Source organism: Loxodonta africana, chromosome 9 (genome assembly GCF_030014295.1).
Source record: "Loxodonta africana isolate mLoxAfr1 chromosome 9, mLoxAfr1.hap2, whole genome shotgun sequence".
In the NCBI taxonomy this organism is placed as follows: Eukaryota; Metazoa; Chordata; class Mammalia; order Proboscidea; family Elephantidae; genus Loxodonta; species Loxodonta africana.
This window is the reverse complement of record NC_087350.1, coordinates 71,480,611-71,497,167: the sequence shown is the minus strand read 5'-3', so window position 1 is coordinate 71,497,167 and position 16,557 is coordinate 71,480,611. Positions and strand designations below refer to the sequence as shown.

The 16,557-nt window shown below is 35.9% G+C and overlaps 1 protein-coding gene across 2 annotated transcripts in view; it reads left to right on the top strand.

Annotated features, from left to right (window-relative positions):
• Nucleotides 1–11,062, top strand: part of FSD1L (fibronectin type III and SPRY domain containing 1 like) — an 84,008-nt gene extending 72,946 nt beyond the window's left edge. For both annotated transcript variants that reach the window (XM_023545080.2, XM_023545079.2), the window contains 2 exons: nt 980–1,068; nt 3,308–11,062. In XM_023545080.2, the coding sequence (XP_023400848.1) occupies nt 980–1,068; nt 3,308–3,430 (212 nt within the window). In that variant the 3' untranslated portion in view covers nt 3,431–11,062. The remainder of the gene's footprint in view (nt 1–979; nt 1,069–3,307) is intronic.
• Nucleotides 11,063–16,557: the final 5,495 nt, after the last annotated feature.

Genomic DNA, 16,557 nt, shown 5'->3' with positions numbered 1-16,557 from the left:
CATTTAGAAATTCAGGTCTAGAACTCAGAAGGAAGTAGAGCTGAAGCTAAATATTTGAGACAGTCTCACAGAGTGGCTACTGGATTGCACAGAATAATATAATTAAGCATTCCTGCTCTGCTGTTTACTAGCTTCGTGACCACATGTAGTTGCTTATTATTTTGAGGTAATGTATATGAAGCACCCAGTGCTTTATTAGTAAGCATAATAAGTAATAGTTTTCCTCTTCCTGCTTATCTGGTGGCGGTTGATTTAATAAGGGAACATCGTAGAGAAGAGGGCCTGGACAAAGCATCTACATTTTGCATAGGAGAAACAGGAATAGGCTGAAGATATTCTCAAGGTCAGGGTACAAACCAAGAGGATAGCCATGGTTGAAGACTTCTAAGAAGGGGGAGCAGGTATAGGGAGGCTTTTAGGTTGAAAAATTAGAAGATCAAAGAGTTATTTTAGTGGCATGATCCTTTTGAAAGAGACTGTCAGAGGATTTTAAAAACTAACAAGGCTTAAGCAGTGATGGCTATAATATGATTTCAATGGCTGGAGTAGTGGATATGGTCTCAAGTGGTTAGAAGGCAAGGTTTAATAGAGTAAACTTTAAATGGTGGTAGGATTTGGGTAAAGAGGCTGGTTATAGTAAAAATAAGGAGAAAGGAATAGTCTTGGTTTTTACTGAGCTAATGAAACCATTTGTTAAATAATGATAAAGAATAGTTTATACTTGAATAAGTAGAATAATGCCAGATTATGGAGGGTCTTAAAAACCAGGTAGATGGAATTGGATTTGAGCCTTTTCTTATAGCATGCTTATTACTGATTTTCAAGTGAGAATTATTAAGTCCAGTCCTTATAATTTTTAACAAAAAATTAATGACAAAATGTGCATTAGTTATTACTTTTCTGCATGAATTATATCTTAATCTTCATTAAATGTCATTTTTTTTGTATAATAAATTAGGCTTTTTTTTCTTCTTTTTAGGTCAACTCTCTTTCTATGATGCAAACTCAAAACAATTGTTGTATTCCTTTAAGACAAAATTTACTCAGCCTGTGCTTCCTGGTTTTATGGTTAGTACTTACTTTACATTTAGTTTGGTTTGACAACTTCAATGAGAATCATCTGTACTGTATATTTAGGAACACAGAGGCTCTTATTTTTCTCCACAAATATACCTCTCCTTTACCCTAATCCATCTTAACCCAAATCTGTGTATAGACTGTATATTTTGTTGAAGTAAATGTTAATACATAAAAATTATATTCTGTAGTATGATGTGTTTGAAATTCATCCATATCATGTGTGTATCTTCCTTTTTCTTTCTGAGTAGTGTTCCATACTGAGCTGCTAACCAAAAGGTCAATGATTTGAATCGGCAAGCTGCTCTGTGAGAGAAAATCTGCTCCTGTGAACACTGCAGCCTAAGGAAGCATGGGGCAGTTATACTCTGCCATACTGGTTGCTATAAGTCAGAATTGACTCAGTGGTGCACAGCAGCAGTGTTCCATATATGTATGTACTCACCCACTCGCCAGTTGAAGGACATTTGGGTTGTTTCTGTTTCTGGGTGATTATTAATAAAGCTGCTGTAAACATTCACATACAGATTTTTGTTTGGCCGTAAGTTTTCATTTCTCTTGGGTAACTGCCTAGGAGTGGGATTGCTGGCTGGGTCATGTAGTGAAGTGAATGTGTATAAGAAACTGTCCACCTGTTTTCCGAAGTGACTGTATGATTTTGCATTTCTCTCAGCAGTTGATGAGAATTTACCATATCCTTGCCATTACTTGGTATTATCAGATTTTGTTGCTGTGTGTGGTAGTATTTTGTTGTGGTTTTCATTTTTATTTTTCTAATGACTAATGATGTTGAGCATTTTTTCGTGAGCTTATTGCCATTGTATGATTTCTTTTGTAAACTGTTAAAATCTTTTTGCCTATTTTTTACTCGGTATTTTCTTGTCATTGAATTTTAAGTTGGTTTGTATATTTTAGTTATGAGTCCTTTATCAGATATTTGTTTTGCAAATATTTTCTCCTAGTCTGTGGCTTGCTTTTTCATTTCTGAATAGCCTTTCAGAGAGATAAACTTTTTCATTTGGATAAAGTCCAGTTTATCAATTTTTTTTTCTCTCTCTCATGGATCATGCTTTTCCTAACTTGAGAGCACAGAGATTTTCTCCTATGTTTTCTTCTAGAAGTTTTCCAGTTTAGGTTTTACATTTAGGTCTGTGATTCCTTTTGAGATAATTTTTGTATATGACATGAGGTATGGTTTGAAGTTCATTTTTCTTGCATATGGATGTCCATTTTTTCCAGTACCGTTTATTGAAAAAACTGTTTTCTGTTGATTTGCCTTTGTACTGTTGTGCTAGATATTTTGAGTAAATCTTTTCTGAATCACTTAATTTCCAAAAAAAAAAGTAATGTAGTTTTAAAATCAGAGGATTGCTTATGTATTTTAGAAGTTGTTACTGAGCCTGTTTTGATAATTTAGAATGTTAATTATATAGTTATAAATTCCACAGGTCTGTAGATTTTTGTTACAGTATTCTACTTGTTTAGTAAATATTGAACACTTGAAGGGTATAATTGAAGATGGGAATACTAAAGCATTTCTAGAATCTCCCTTGCTTTAAGTTGTGCCTGCTACGTACATGGCAGCTGGTGTTACCTTTTCATATTCTAATGCTTTTGACTCTGTTCAAAATTTACAAGCAAAGCAGTATTATTTTTTTTAAACTTATCCACATTTATAATAATTAATAGAACATGGCAAGTTCATCAGTATATCCATTTGCATTTTTCTTGGAAGTCTTTCTTAAAGAATTATAAAAGAATTTTTATTGTTATCAAGTTAGGGAGGAAACAGCAATATGTCTGTCTACAGAGGGGTCTTTGATTCATGTAACCTCAAAGGCTACCTGTTTATCAAACCTGAAGCAGTAATTGAGATAAAGAAGTTGATTCTTTGAGTTGTTCTCTTGGTTGTGAAGATTGGGATCAGTAATGATAAGCCGATATCTTTTGACTAGATTGGATTCTCTAAATTTCTGCAGCTTTGAGTTTCCTCTTTTTTGTGTAGCACCAGTGAGCAATGCTCCCACAGACTTCTCTGGCCTCTGTGGTTCTCCAAGAATCTGGGTTAGCCTTTCCACTTCCCCTCAGCTCAAATATGAAAGTTATCAGTTTGGAACTTATTAATGTTCATAAGTGTGACATTTTGCCTTTTAAATGGAAATTTAAAGGATCCTTGAAGTTCTAATTTGATTTGAAATCTGACTGAAGCTTTGTTTTTGTCTTTTCTTAGGTTTGGTGTGGTGGACTTTCTTTGAATACTGGGATGCAGGTTCCAAGTGCTATTAGAACACTTCAGAAAAGTGAAAATGGAATGACTGGTTCATCTAGCAGCCTGAACAATGTTACTCAGTAATGCCTACTCAGAAAATATTTACCCCCATTTTGATTGGGAGACTTCTTCTGTGTAGTTACAAATCACAGAAATTTCTGAGTGGTGCAAATCAGGTTTGCTACCTTCTGCTTTAAGGCCTGGAATCTATTAGCATTATGAGTCTAGTATGAAGCATTTGCAGAAACTTACCGTGCAATTTCGTAGAAACAAGCAGATATCGAGCAAGAAACTGACATGTTGAAGAATAAATGGGAAAAAAGGCAGTGTTTAAATTTTTACATAGAAACTTATTTTTGTGTTTCTTGGATTTTTTTTTGGGGGGGGGGCTCTTCTAATATGTCTAATTACAGATGGCAACTGTAGAACCTGGGGTGGAAAGCTTTTAAACGTTGCCTTTTTTCTCTGTGCTTTTTCTTTTTTTTTTTAAATCTAATAATTACCTATTATTCAGTTCTTACACTGAAGCTTTAAAATATACTGTTCTTTTAGAAATTGAGATCATTGATTGAGGATGCTAGAAAGGTTTTCTTATAATGGTTTATTTTTCCCCTTTTATAAATTTGTTGAGTTTTGCCAGATTATCTCTTTTGTTTGTTGACTACATTGTATATAACTTTCTCTTTTCCAAAATTGTGTAATATTTCCCTTATGGTTATAAATCAAAATAGAGAGTACATAGGGAGCGTTTTTAGATGTAATAGCGTAAACCCATTGCTGTTGAGTTGATTCTGACTCATGCAACCCTACAGGACAGAGTCAAACTGCCCTGCAGGGTTTCCAAGTCTGTAATCTTAAGAGAAGCAGACTGCCACATCTTTCTTCTGTGGAGCAGCTGGTGGGTTTAAACCACCAACCTTTCGGTTAGCAGCTGAGTACTTAACCACTGTGTTACCAGGATCACCCAAATTTCAGTTCTGCACCTGTTGCACTAAAAGGGTGACAAGGGGATATTCTTTATATGCTACCCTGCTTAATTAGACTTCTTTTCATTCAGTCACTTTGGATGATGGGTAAGATTTTTTTTTAAGCTTTCAATTTTCTGACTTTGTTGCCAAGTTTAATCCCACTTTGAGTAGTCATCTTTGATAAAATTCCCAGTTGAATTTGGTAAGAACTGTTAATAGTTATACTGATTTTTAACATTTTTAATAGGAGTAAAATTTTATTAAAGTTATATTGAGGGTAGAAAAACCTACCCTGTTCACTTTTTTTCTTAGAAGGGCAGGTTATAAAGGGAGATGCTTAAAAGTATTCTGTACTGAAGTAATTTGTATCTGCTTTTTTAAGATATGAAATTGTTTTGAAAAAAAAAAAAAAAGTACATGAAGTTTTCAAACATGACCATCCAGAGGTTATTTTCCTCTCACTTCTTTTGCTATGAAAAGGGGTATGATTCTTCCAGCAATCAACACAGAATAATCTTTCATAAACTAGGGGAAAATGTGTAAAATAACTAGGAGTAAAACCTGTAGTTATTGACCAGAACGTATCTATTCTTAAAAAGTGAATTAAAACTTGTAGCCCAAGTCCTTTAAACCAAACAGAAAGTTGTGATTACAGTATTTAAGAATTCCTTGAGCATTTTTAAGATATCTGAATTTTTATTTTCCTTAATTTTTTAGACTTAATTTTCCTCCTTGACTTTCTTTGATTCTCATTTCAAATGTCTTGTGCTGTGACAGCCTTCTCCAGTAAGTGCCTGTTGCTGCCTGCATTGGAGTTGCTTTCACAGACAGACATGTGGGGAATAGTGGTAGCTTCTTCTCTCTTCAGGTTTACTGCTTACTGACGGGCTGTTGTGTTCTGTTGGTAAAACAAATCTAAATGAGAAATTTCATTTGAACTGGAGTATAATTTTTCCAGAGGAAATTTTTATCTTCACTGTTTTCTGATGATATGTTGGTAACTTTAAAGACTGTAAGGAAGTTTAGAGAATTAAAATATGCCCATAGGTATTCTTTTCATTCGCAAATATAATTTCAGTTTTTATTCCTCAGAGAACCTTGAAAGAAATTTTTTTATGTTCTGTTCCCTATAGTGGGATTATTCCAGGACTTAAAGAAGCAGGAATTTATAATCCCTTTTCAATAGAATTCAACCTGAAACGGTAATGTAGTGGTCGAGCTGCTTTATGTGAACAGCTACAGAGTTCTCTTTAGCAAACATGACAGAAAAAGCCAGAAGCTCTTGTATACAGTTTTTATGATTATGTCTTATATATTATAAATGTATCTTCTGATTAATTCAGTGCCTTCTTCCTCTAGGCATGCTCTTGCTCCATGCCCCATGCAGTGTCAACTGATACTTAAGCCAGAAAGCACTGTATTATACTGGTGAGGGCCTTCTATTGCAGGGGGTTGGGGGAGATATTAATCAGGTGCTGGAGGAGTGCATGTGATTCTCCCTGTGCTCATACCATCGTTTGAGACCTTGCACATGGGCTTTTCTAATATTCATAATGTAGGGTCCACTATGAGTCGGAATTAACTCGACAGCAACGGCTATGTATAATATTCGTTTGGAAAATACATTAATCTCACTAGGGAGGTTTCGTTTCTCAGAGGTTTTGTAGTAATAAATACAAATTTAGTAAATCCAGACTCCACGTTCTCATCGCATGTGATCCTTGGTATTAAATTATAATATTATTACTTCAAAATAAGAATCTGAGGCTTTTCTCTTCCTCTGCTTCTCCTTTGTTTGATGCTTCTCCTTAAAGGTCTCTAAAGAACAGAATGTATGAGGTTTTTTTGTTTTGTTTTAAGTTTATTTGCTTTTAAGTTAAACTAGCAAAAGTTTGCCACCCTCATTTTTAAACTGGAAAATAATCAATTGTAGTGCCTATTTAAATAGTCTCCAAATAAGGTTGCTATTAACCTGACCATAATACATAACATTTTCATTAACATTTGAATTAAATTTAAAAGTTTTGGGCCCTTTTGCTGAATTTAATACTTTGTAAAAAGTTAACCCTTTAAGGTATTTTTTATTGCTTTATTTACTCTTTGTTTTGACAGATCAAACATGATTGCTTTCTATAAAGGAAATGCATGAGAGGTTGACTGTAATGGGTGTATGACAGGAGTAAGACATGTTTGATTAAAACATGCATTTAGTATTGCATTTTTCTTCTAACAGTTGCATCCCAAACCAGTTTTAGTAAACTGCATAAGGAAATGAAGGAGCTGCCTTAAGCACTTTAGAAAAAGAATTTTTTATAATTCATTTGGACTTTTTGGACTCACCATATCTTTAACTTGGTACACATATACACCAGGCATTTCATAACTGAATGCATATGGTGGGTTAACATACAGTGATTCTTCGTATGCTCCAGGAGTTAGGTTAATAAAGTCAGAGTATTAGGGGCATATCTATCTGAACATTGTTTTAATTGATGGCATCTGTACCATTTTGACAAACATGAACTGCTGTATGGTGGGGACTTGCCCTGCTTACTCTATTCTGCCAACAGTAATTTCTCCCCATGTTTTCATCTAAAGAGACATATTGGTTTGCTTATATTTACTTATTTATAAAATTAATGCATGAATGGTATCATGTATAATTTGTTTTTTTTTAGGCTCATCCTTGGTGGTATAAATAATAAAAGTAAATATTTGTAATGAAATATTTTAATTCGGCTGATGTTCTATTTCATGACTTACCTAGCATAATTAGTTTTTCCCTATATACTTTTCCCATAAAATTATAGTTATTTATATATTTTTAATTGTTTCTTTTGGCACAATTGGGAGAAAACTTTGGAAAAGGATATATATGGGAAATGTTTATTTCAAAGAGTAATGATTTTAGAAGAGGAGAGTATAGACTTATTACTCTAAAATGTGCGATGCCATACTTAAAAAAATTAGGGACTGTGTTTTAAGATCATCAAGTATATTTAATAGTTCTGAAGAAAAAAATGTTAGAGCAGTGTTCATTCATGGGTAATTCATACAACAAATATCTGAGTGTCAGTGATGTGGCAGTCAAAATTTGATTACCATATCTTTGCAAATAACACGCCCATGTAAATGATGTGCACACACATAGCATGCTTATGACACTTGCATTATCTGTGTAAAAATATGGTACTTTGTATTCAGATTTCCCAAACTAGTGAAGTTTGACTTATTGTGTGGATAGTTTTGCTGCTGTTGAGTGGTATAACAAAGTTTGCATCTTAAAAATGATGTTTTGCTAGTAAGTCAGAAAATGAAAAAAGTAAATTTGTTATAGTTTGTAAAAAAAAAAATTCTAACCGAATGTAATGTAGTTCACTTTATACAGTCACCTAAAATTGGGTTTGAAAAAGTTTCTTCCTTGATTTTATTTTTATAGTGGATGTATTCTTTTAGGAAAGTGTATGGCCAACCTAAGTTTACTAAGCATCCAGGTAACAATAAGTTATTCCAGCTATGTTTAACCAAAATTGACATTTCATAATGTGGGCACTGAAACATTGTAAGAAATCATGAATGTTTTCTTAATTATCACAGAAAGATTACCTCATATTCAGAATAGTTTTACTTTTGTGTGTATCTTACAGTATTCACATTCTAAAAATATTTATGATCTTGACATGTCACATATGATAACTTCATTACCTGGAATCTTTGATTAACCTAAATACTCTAAGAATTTTGAGTAAGTTAGAGTTTAAATGGGTAACAGTTGGTGTATATTGTTTTTCATCCAAAAGAGACTGTTGAGCATACCAGGTACAAGTTAATACTGATTTATAAATAAATACCAGAAATTGCCATAGTACTTTTCTCCTCAGACTACCCAATTATTAAACTGAAGCAGTATTTGTTATTTCTGAATCAATATGAGATACTAACTTTTGATTAAAATGATTTAAGCTAAGTTAGTTTAAACTGATACGTTTTCTTAATGGCACCTGTTCAATGTAAGTGGGTCCTTGGGAATGGACATGTAGAGCATTTCTCAGTATGTAGGCAGAAGGTAGGTGAATGTGTTTGTTTTGGCTTGGAGCTTATTAAGTTTACACCAATTTTAAAATAAGTCAAATTGTAAGCGATTGGTAAAGGCATCTTTATTAGTATCAGAACTTTTCAGAGAGCAAAGGCTTAAAGAATGCATTTTTTTTTTCACATTTCCAGTATCTCTGAGGTACCAAAGCAATGAGTCTAATTTACCTTTAAAATCAAATTTATAATGAGTTCATGTAATAAGATATATAGGAGCTAAATTTTTGAAACAATTTATATTAAAAACCACTAGTCTTTAAAATCTCTGGATTTGATATAAAAAAGATTTTTGCTTCATCTCTTTTAAAGTACTTAAAATTAATCACCTTAGCTCTACCATGTACTATATTTATGACTTCTGTATAAGTCATTTGTTTTCTTTACCTCCACTGCCTTACCTATAAGATAATTATAATTCGTTTAGCCTACCTCACAGGGCTGTTGTGAGGAATAGAATAGAATGGAGTGTGCGGAATTGCTTCAAAAACTCTAAAATGCTATGTACATGTAAGGTATTATTTTTAGCTAATGGAGTTTAAGTGTTTGGGTGCTTCTCCATGCCATTTACTTTGATAAAGCATGTACTTAAAAGTGGTTATCACCAGTGATTTCAAACAAGATTAAAAAGAAAAAAAATTATGAAAGGCTTAAATAAACAGAATTGAAAATTGCCAATTAAAATGTCCTCTAACATTCATTTAGCTTGTGCATGATCTGTGGCCTTTTTGTATTCTGTCAGCAAGCCCGTTACCCTGTAACAGGAGTTGTTAGAGCTATAAAATTACTCCCATAGCATTGTGTGTTAGTGTGGGAAAGTAGCATAAATAAACAACTAAATTAAGCTACGTCTCCATCCAGGCGTTTGCACTTTGAATTTAGGACTGCCCAGTGCCGCATACAAGGACTGACTTTGGCCTAAATAATTCCAAACAACCAAATGGCTCAGCAGTTTGTTGTCATTGGATAAGGTATGCCGACTGAACATTGGACAACTTCGTTGCATTGTCATTTTTCAAAATAAGATGAAACCTTGTTAGTTAGCCTGGGTATCATTTAGTATCTCTCCTAACATACTTGTTTTGCTTTAAAATTGGATTTATAAACGTTTTACAGGTTGTCTTAATCTACATATTATTTTGTATGTCTGTTATTTTTTTGTTATTTGGACAGAAACCCTGGTGGCATAATGGTTAAGAGCCATGGCTGCTGACCAAAAGGTCTAGCAGTTCGAATCCACCAGGCGCTCCTTGGAAAACCCTATGGGACAGTTCTGCTCTGTCCTGTAGAGCCACTATGAAATCAGAATCAACTGAATGGCAACAGGATTGGTTTTGGGTTCATTTTTTGGACATGGCTTTGCTATGCAGTTCTGATAATAAAATTTTTAATTCCTCAGGTTTTACCTTTAATTTATTGACGAAGAAAATTTATAAACTACTTACGATGTACTCAGCACTGCAAAAAAAAATAGTTATAATAAGCATATTGACTCATTTTCCTTAGAAATAAGACAAAGCCTTTAAAATGGTTTTTTAACCTTAAAATAGAGGTATTCAAAGTGGAATAACTTGTATGCTGAAATGACTGTATGCTCTGTATAGATATAGCTGAGTTAAACTGTACAAAAGCACCTGGAATGTGTCATCTAAAAAATAAACTTTTTTCCTGCTTTCTTTTGCATTAGTATTTGCATTTGTCAACTCTTTTATTGAATATCTACAGTGTGCTGTTGGGGAAGAGAAGATTAAGAAGTCATAGTTCCTTTGCCCAAAGAGCTTATGCTTTAAAATACTGCTTTTCAACAGAATTTTATGCAGTGATAGAAGGTTCTATATTTGCAATGTCCAATACAGTAGCCATTAGCCACGGACAGCTATTGAACACTTTAAATATGGCTAGTGTGACTAAGAAAATCAATTTTTAATTTTAATTAATTTAAAGAGCCACATGTTGCTAATAACTACTGTTTTGGATAGTGCAACTATAGATGGAAACATGTTGTAATAACTATAATATAAATTAGGAACTTAATTTCTGTTTTTGGAGCTTGTCATACCTTGGCTTACATTTTGGTAGATGGCAGCTAAAAGTCAGAATTGGGACCCAAGCCCTTTTAAATTAAATTTGTACTCTAACTTGAGACCCGTGTAAGAGAAAAAAGAATTATCGGTCAATGACTAGATGAGACTGGAGCTCTTGCAACTAAGATCATTTTCACCAAAAGAAGAATGGAGATTGGATAGTCTTGAGCTATAAGGAGACAAGTGTGACAAAGATGTTGAGAAACCAGGATCCACATACAGGAAATGGAGTGTGAATGGGTGCAACATTTCTGGAGAACAATTTAACACTGTCAAGATTTTAAATACACATAATCTCCATTTCTAAGTACTTCTCTTACATGTATACTTAGAAATAAGCCAATACTTACTACAGCATTGTTTATGATAGCAAATACAAGCAACCTAATTTTTCATTGAGAAAATCTGGATAACCCTGGAGTCAATTCTTCCCCCCTTTTATAGTTTCTAGGCAAAGAACTGACAGCAGGCTTAACTCAGTAAAAGAATGGGCTGCCAGATTTGTAAAGGCTTCTCTCTTCTAATTTGCTGTGCCAAGAAGCTACCATTGTTACGTATTGTCTAGATATATTCTGTCTTCCACTTATAAATGTTTTAAATAAATAGATCATTGTAGGAGTTGGGTTTCTCAGAGCCCTTTCCTTGGTGTACTAGTCTTGCTGTTCCTGGCTGTAATCTCTCTGGGACTAAAATTCAGGAGATTGTGTGCATTCTGCTACTCTTCTGTAAATTTTTTCCTTACCCCAATTTTACCATTACACTGCATGGACCAGAAAACCAAAATCAAACCTGTTGCCTCGAGTTGATTCCAACTCGTAGCAACCCTATAGGACAGAGAACTGCCCCATAGATTTCAAAGGAGTGGCTGGTGGATTTGAACTGCTGACCTTTTGGTTAGCAGCTTGAGCTCTTAAACAGTGTGCCACCAGGGTCCCAAAAGAAATTGCTGTACTAGTAGGTTATGCCCTTTTTGAACAGTGTTAGCAGGGAATGATGAGTTTATGGTGCTTCCATGTAACACTACACAGCTGTTAAAGGAAGAGCTATTAAATGGAACAGTGTTCGTGATACAAAATGGAAAAAGCAAGTCATCTTAATATGTATAGTATAATACTGTGGGTGTGGACGTACACTTAGACTTGGGCAACAGGAGCCCCTGTTCTCATCCCCATTCTTCTCTGGCTTTGACTAGCCAGATTAAAGCACACTGACTGATGCTTACAATGTGCTGAAGACTCAGCACTGGGCTACCTTGTGGTATTGTGCAGAAGTACTGCTTTCACCAGTTGGCTTTTATGTTTATCTGGAGTCAGTGTTTGTGCTCAGACCTGTTTATGCCAGTGACAGTCATTGTACTTTTGTAAGTTAAATATTTTTAAACCAATGAAATAGGAAAGTGGGGAAAACTTCAGAGATGAACAGCTAAAAAAAGTTGCTGACAAATTGTGGCTAAGATAGCTGTAAATCATTGGGGGTGCTTGCAAAAAATAAAATTCTGGGACTCTGAATTCAGGTTCTTTCATTTGTATCTTTAAGTTCCTGATCCACCTTAAAGCAACAGAAACTAGGAATTATGTTGTTAGGTGCCATCGGGTCAGTTCTGACTCATAGTGACCCTGTGTACAACAGAATGATATACTTCCCAGTCCTGTGCCATCCTCGCATTCGTTGTTATGCTTGAGCCCATTGTTGCAGCCACTGGATCGGTCCATCTCGTTGAGGGTCTTCCTATTTTTAGCTGACCCTCTACTTTATCAAGCATGCTGTCCTTCTCCAGGGGCTGATCCCTCCTGATAACATATCCAAAGTCTGTGAGATATAGCCTCACCACTCCTCTAAGCAACATTCTGGTTGTACTTCTTCCAAGACAGATTTGTTCTTTTGGCAGTCCGTGGTATATTCAATATTCTCTAACACCACAAAGTCGTCAGTTCTTCTTCGGTCTTCCTTATTCATTGTCAGCTTTCGTGTGCATATGAGGCGATTGAAAACTCCATGGCTTGGGTCAAGTGCACCTTAGTGTTCAAGGTGACATCTTCGCTTTTCCACGCTTTAAAGAGGTCTTTTGCAGCAGATTGCCTAATGCAATGTTTTTTGATTTCTTGACTGTTGCTTCCATGGGTGTTGGTTGTGGATCCAAGTAAAATGAAATCCTTAAAAATATTTTCTCCATTTATCATTTTTTTAAATAGATGATGCATTGTGATTTATGTAATAAAACAGTGAGAACTCCAGTTGACCTGTACTTTAAAAAAACCTTGCCTGAAATAAAAAGATTGGCCCATGTATCCTCTGCTTTAACTGTGTGTGTTTTAGATATATGCGTTTGAAAAGTATTTACTTCTGAGAACCTAATATTTGTTCATTTTCTCATTACTTTTTATCATGACAATTTTCAGACATACAGAAAAACAGGCTATTAATAACATACCCATACGCTTATCGGCTAGATTTATCAATTGTTAACATTTTCTCATGTTTTTGACATCAACTTGATGGCACACAACAATAATTTTTTTTTCATTTCAACCATAAGTACTGCAATACGCATCACTGATGACTTTATTTAAACACAGCCGCATTCTGTTAACATTTTTTGCAAAAATTAACAGTAATTCCTTAATATCTATGCTCACTGCATATTAAATTTTCAGTAGTCTCAAAAATGTCTTTTTTTAGATTGTGCTTTAGATGAAGGTTTACAGAGCAAATTGACTTCTCATTAAACAATATATGTATTGTTTTGTGACATTGGTTGCCAACCCCACGACTTTCAGCACTCCCCCCTTCTCAACCTTGGGTTCCCCATTACCAGCTTTCCTCTCCCCTCCTGCCATCTCCTTCTTGCCCCTGGGCTGGTGTGCCCATTTAGTCTTGTTTTATGTGCCTGTCTAATATTTGGCTGAGGAGTTAACCTCAGTAGTGACTTCAGTACTGAGTTAAAAGGGTGTCCAGGGGCCATACTTGTGGGGTTTCTCCAGTCTCTGTCAGACCAGTAAGTCTGGCCTTTTTTTGTGAGTTAGAATTTCGTTCTACATTTTTTTCCAGCTCTGTCTGGGACCCTTTATTGTGATCCCTGTCAGAGCAGCCAGTGGTGGTAGCCAGGCACCATCTAGTTGTACTGGACTCAGTCTGGTGGTAGTTGTGGTCCATTAGTCTTTTGGACTAATCTTTCCTTTATATCTTTGGTTTTTTTCATTCTCCCTTGCTCCAGATGGGTTGGGACCAGTGAAGTATCTTAGATGGCCACTCACAAGCTTTTAAGACTCTAGATGCTACTCACCAAGGAATGTAGAATATTTTCTTTGTAAACTATGTTATGCCAGTTGAGCTAGATGTCCCCTGAGACCGTAGTCCCCAACCCTCAGCCCAGTAATTAGGTCCCTCGGAGTTTGGATGTGTCCATGACCTTGCCTTGGTCAAGTTGTGCTGACTTCCCCATTATTGTGTAATGTCTTACCCTTCACCAAAGTTACCATTTATCTGTTGTCTAGTTAGTGTTTTTCCTTCCCCTCCTCTCCCCTCTCCCTAACCACCAAAGATTGTTTCTGTGTGTAAACCTTTTCATGAGTTTTTGTAATAGTGGTCTCATACAGTATTTGTCCTTTTATGATTGACTCAAAAGTGTGTTTTTATCATTGGTGGTTCAAAGCAGCATCCAGATAAAGTCCACACGTTGCATTTGGTTATGTCTCTTCAGTCTCTTACAGTAGCCTCCCCCTTTCTTAAAGTCATTGATTTTTTTAGAGAAAGTAGATAATTTGTAGAATATCCCACATTCTGAATTTAGCTGTTTTTTCCCTCATGGTGTCTTTTAACTTGCTTTAAAAAATCCACTGCCGTTGAGTCGATTCCGACTCATAGCGACCAGATAGGACAGAGTAAAACAGCCCCATAGAGTTTCCAAGGAGTGCCTGGCGGATTTGAACTGCCAACCTCTTGGTTAGCAGCCGTGGCACTTAACCGCTATGCTACCAGGCTTTTCTATACCCTGTATAATTAGATTTAGAATTTTGGTCAATTTGGTTCAATTTTTTAGGCACAAATCCTTCACAGGTGGTGTACTGTATATTGCATCACATCAGAAAGTACATAATGTGTGGGTTGTCCCAGACTTAATGATAGTAAAGTTGATCAGTGAGTCCAGTTGGTACCAGCCCAATTTCTTCGTTATAAATTTCCCTATCAACGTTTCACCTTGATTTTACAATCTATTGATAATTGCTGCCCTTTCTGTTATTTCAGTAGCAGTTGCAAAATGGGATTGATCTATCATTCTTCCTGCATTTATTAGCTGGAATTCTCATTGGCATTTTTGCCACCCTGAAATAAACTCATACAGGAAAGTCAGGATAAATGCTTGATGTTTTCTTCCTTTATTACATTTTGGAATGAGTTGTTGCACTGGCAGCCTTCAGTCATAACCAGTGAGCTTATTTAAGGGATCATTCTGAACTCAAGAATTTCTATATATTTGATGTGTTTCAATTACTAGCAGTAATTTGTTTTGATGCTCAAATTTTTGCATCTTAGATCCTTCAAGTTAGCACCTGTGTCCAATGACCCCATTATTTGAAAACTTCCTTGTTTTCTGGTGTTACCATCTTTTTGAGTAACCTGTTTCTGAATACATCAGATAAGAGGACTTCTACAGAATAAGCTTATAAGTACACAGAAAATTTCTGGAAGGAAAAACAGGAAGGTGATAAGTGATAATCTATGGGAAGTGAGAAAAAGACTTTAAAAAATACTTTTCCTTTTTGTATTGATAGAATTTGTTAAGGTATAAAAAAATTATGTAAGGGCGTTGACTTAGTTAACTAGTACTGTTACAACAAATACTGCAAGTGTATGGCTTTAACAAAGAAATTTATTCTCTCAAAGTCTAGTAGGTTACAAGTCCAAATTCAGGGTGTCAGCTCCAGGGAATGGCTCTGGAGAAAGGTCCTTGTCCTCAGTCTTCCCCTGGTTGAAGAGCTTCTCAGGCGCAGGGACCCTGGGTCCAAAGGACACGCTCTGCTCCTGGTGCTGCTTTCTTGGTGGTGTGAGGTCCCCAACTCTCTGCTTCTTTCCCTTTCATTTCTTGAGAGATACAATGTGGTACAGCCCACATCCCAGGGAAACTCCCTTTACCTTGGATCAGGAGGTGACCTGAGTAAGGGTGGTGTTACAATCCTACCCTAATCCTCTCAACATAAAATCACAATCACAAAATAGGGATAACCATACAATACTGGGAATCATGGCCTAACCCAAGTTGATACACATATTTGGGGCGGAGGAGCATAGCTCAATCCATGACAGGCGTATTTTCTATTTTTATTATGGGCTGATAATAGTAATTTCTATAGAAAGAACTTAACATTACAGTAATTTTAGTGCCTTAGTGTTTTCAAAAATTCACAAAATTAATTCATATATGATCCTTAACAATATTCCTGTGGATTATACTGTTAAAAGAACCAGGTCCAGAGTTATAGAAGTGTGTAATTTCCAGACCTAAGCAGGAGCTTAACTGTCTGCTGGAGCTGTGGTGTGTCATGCAGGACCCTAACCTCATGAGCAATACTGCATGCAGCTATTTCCTTAGCAAAAACTGTCCCACTCTATGCTGCATCTCAAACGATGGTACCCAAACCAGAATTCAGGGAGTTACTCTGAATCCCTCTCTGCCTAGGTCTGGTACTAAAAAAATTATTTGTTATCTGAAATTCATATTTGATGTCCTGTATTTTATCTGGGAAACACGCTTTGGGAAACAGCTCAGCTGGTGCCTCTCCATTCCACCGTCCACTTCGGCGAGAGGTTTATCTTAAAATTTCAGGTTGCATCCATGCGCTGCTGTAGTTGCTGCCGAAACAGAGATGAAAGGGGCTTTGTTTGGCTCAGTGGCTGTATTCCAAAAGAGAGGATGGTGAGGAACTGGCCGGTCCCAGATTCCTGACGCTCAGATTTGGGCCGTGGGAACGTACCTGACGGTAACCAGGCTTATAGCCACGGCTCCGCACTTGACGGCCCCTTTTGCAGCGCGTGCCGTAAAGCGAGGTTGCCTACGCTGCGGCTCTGTAAG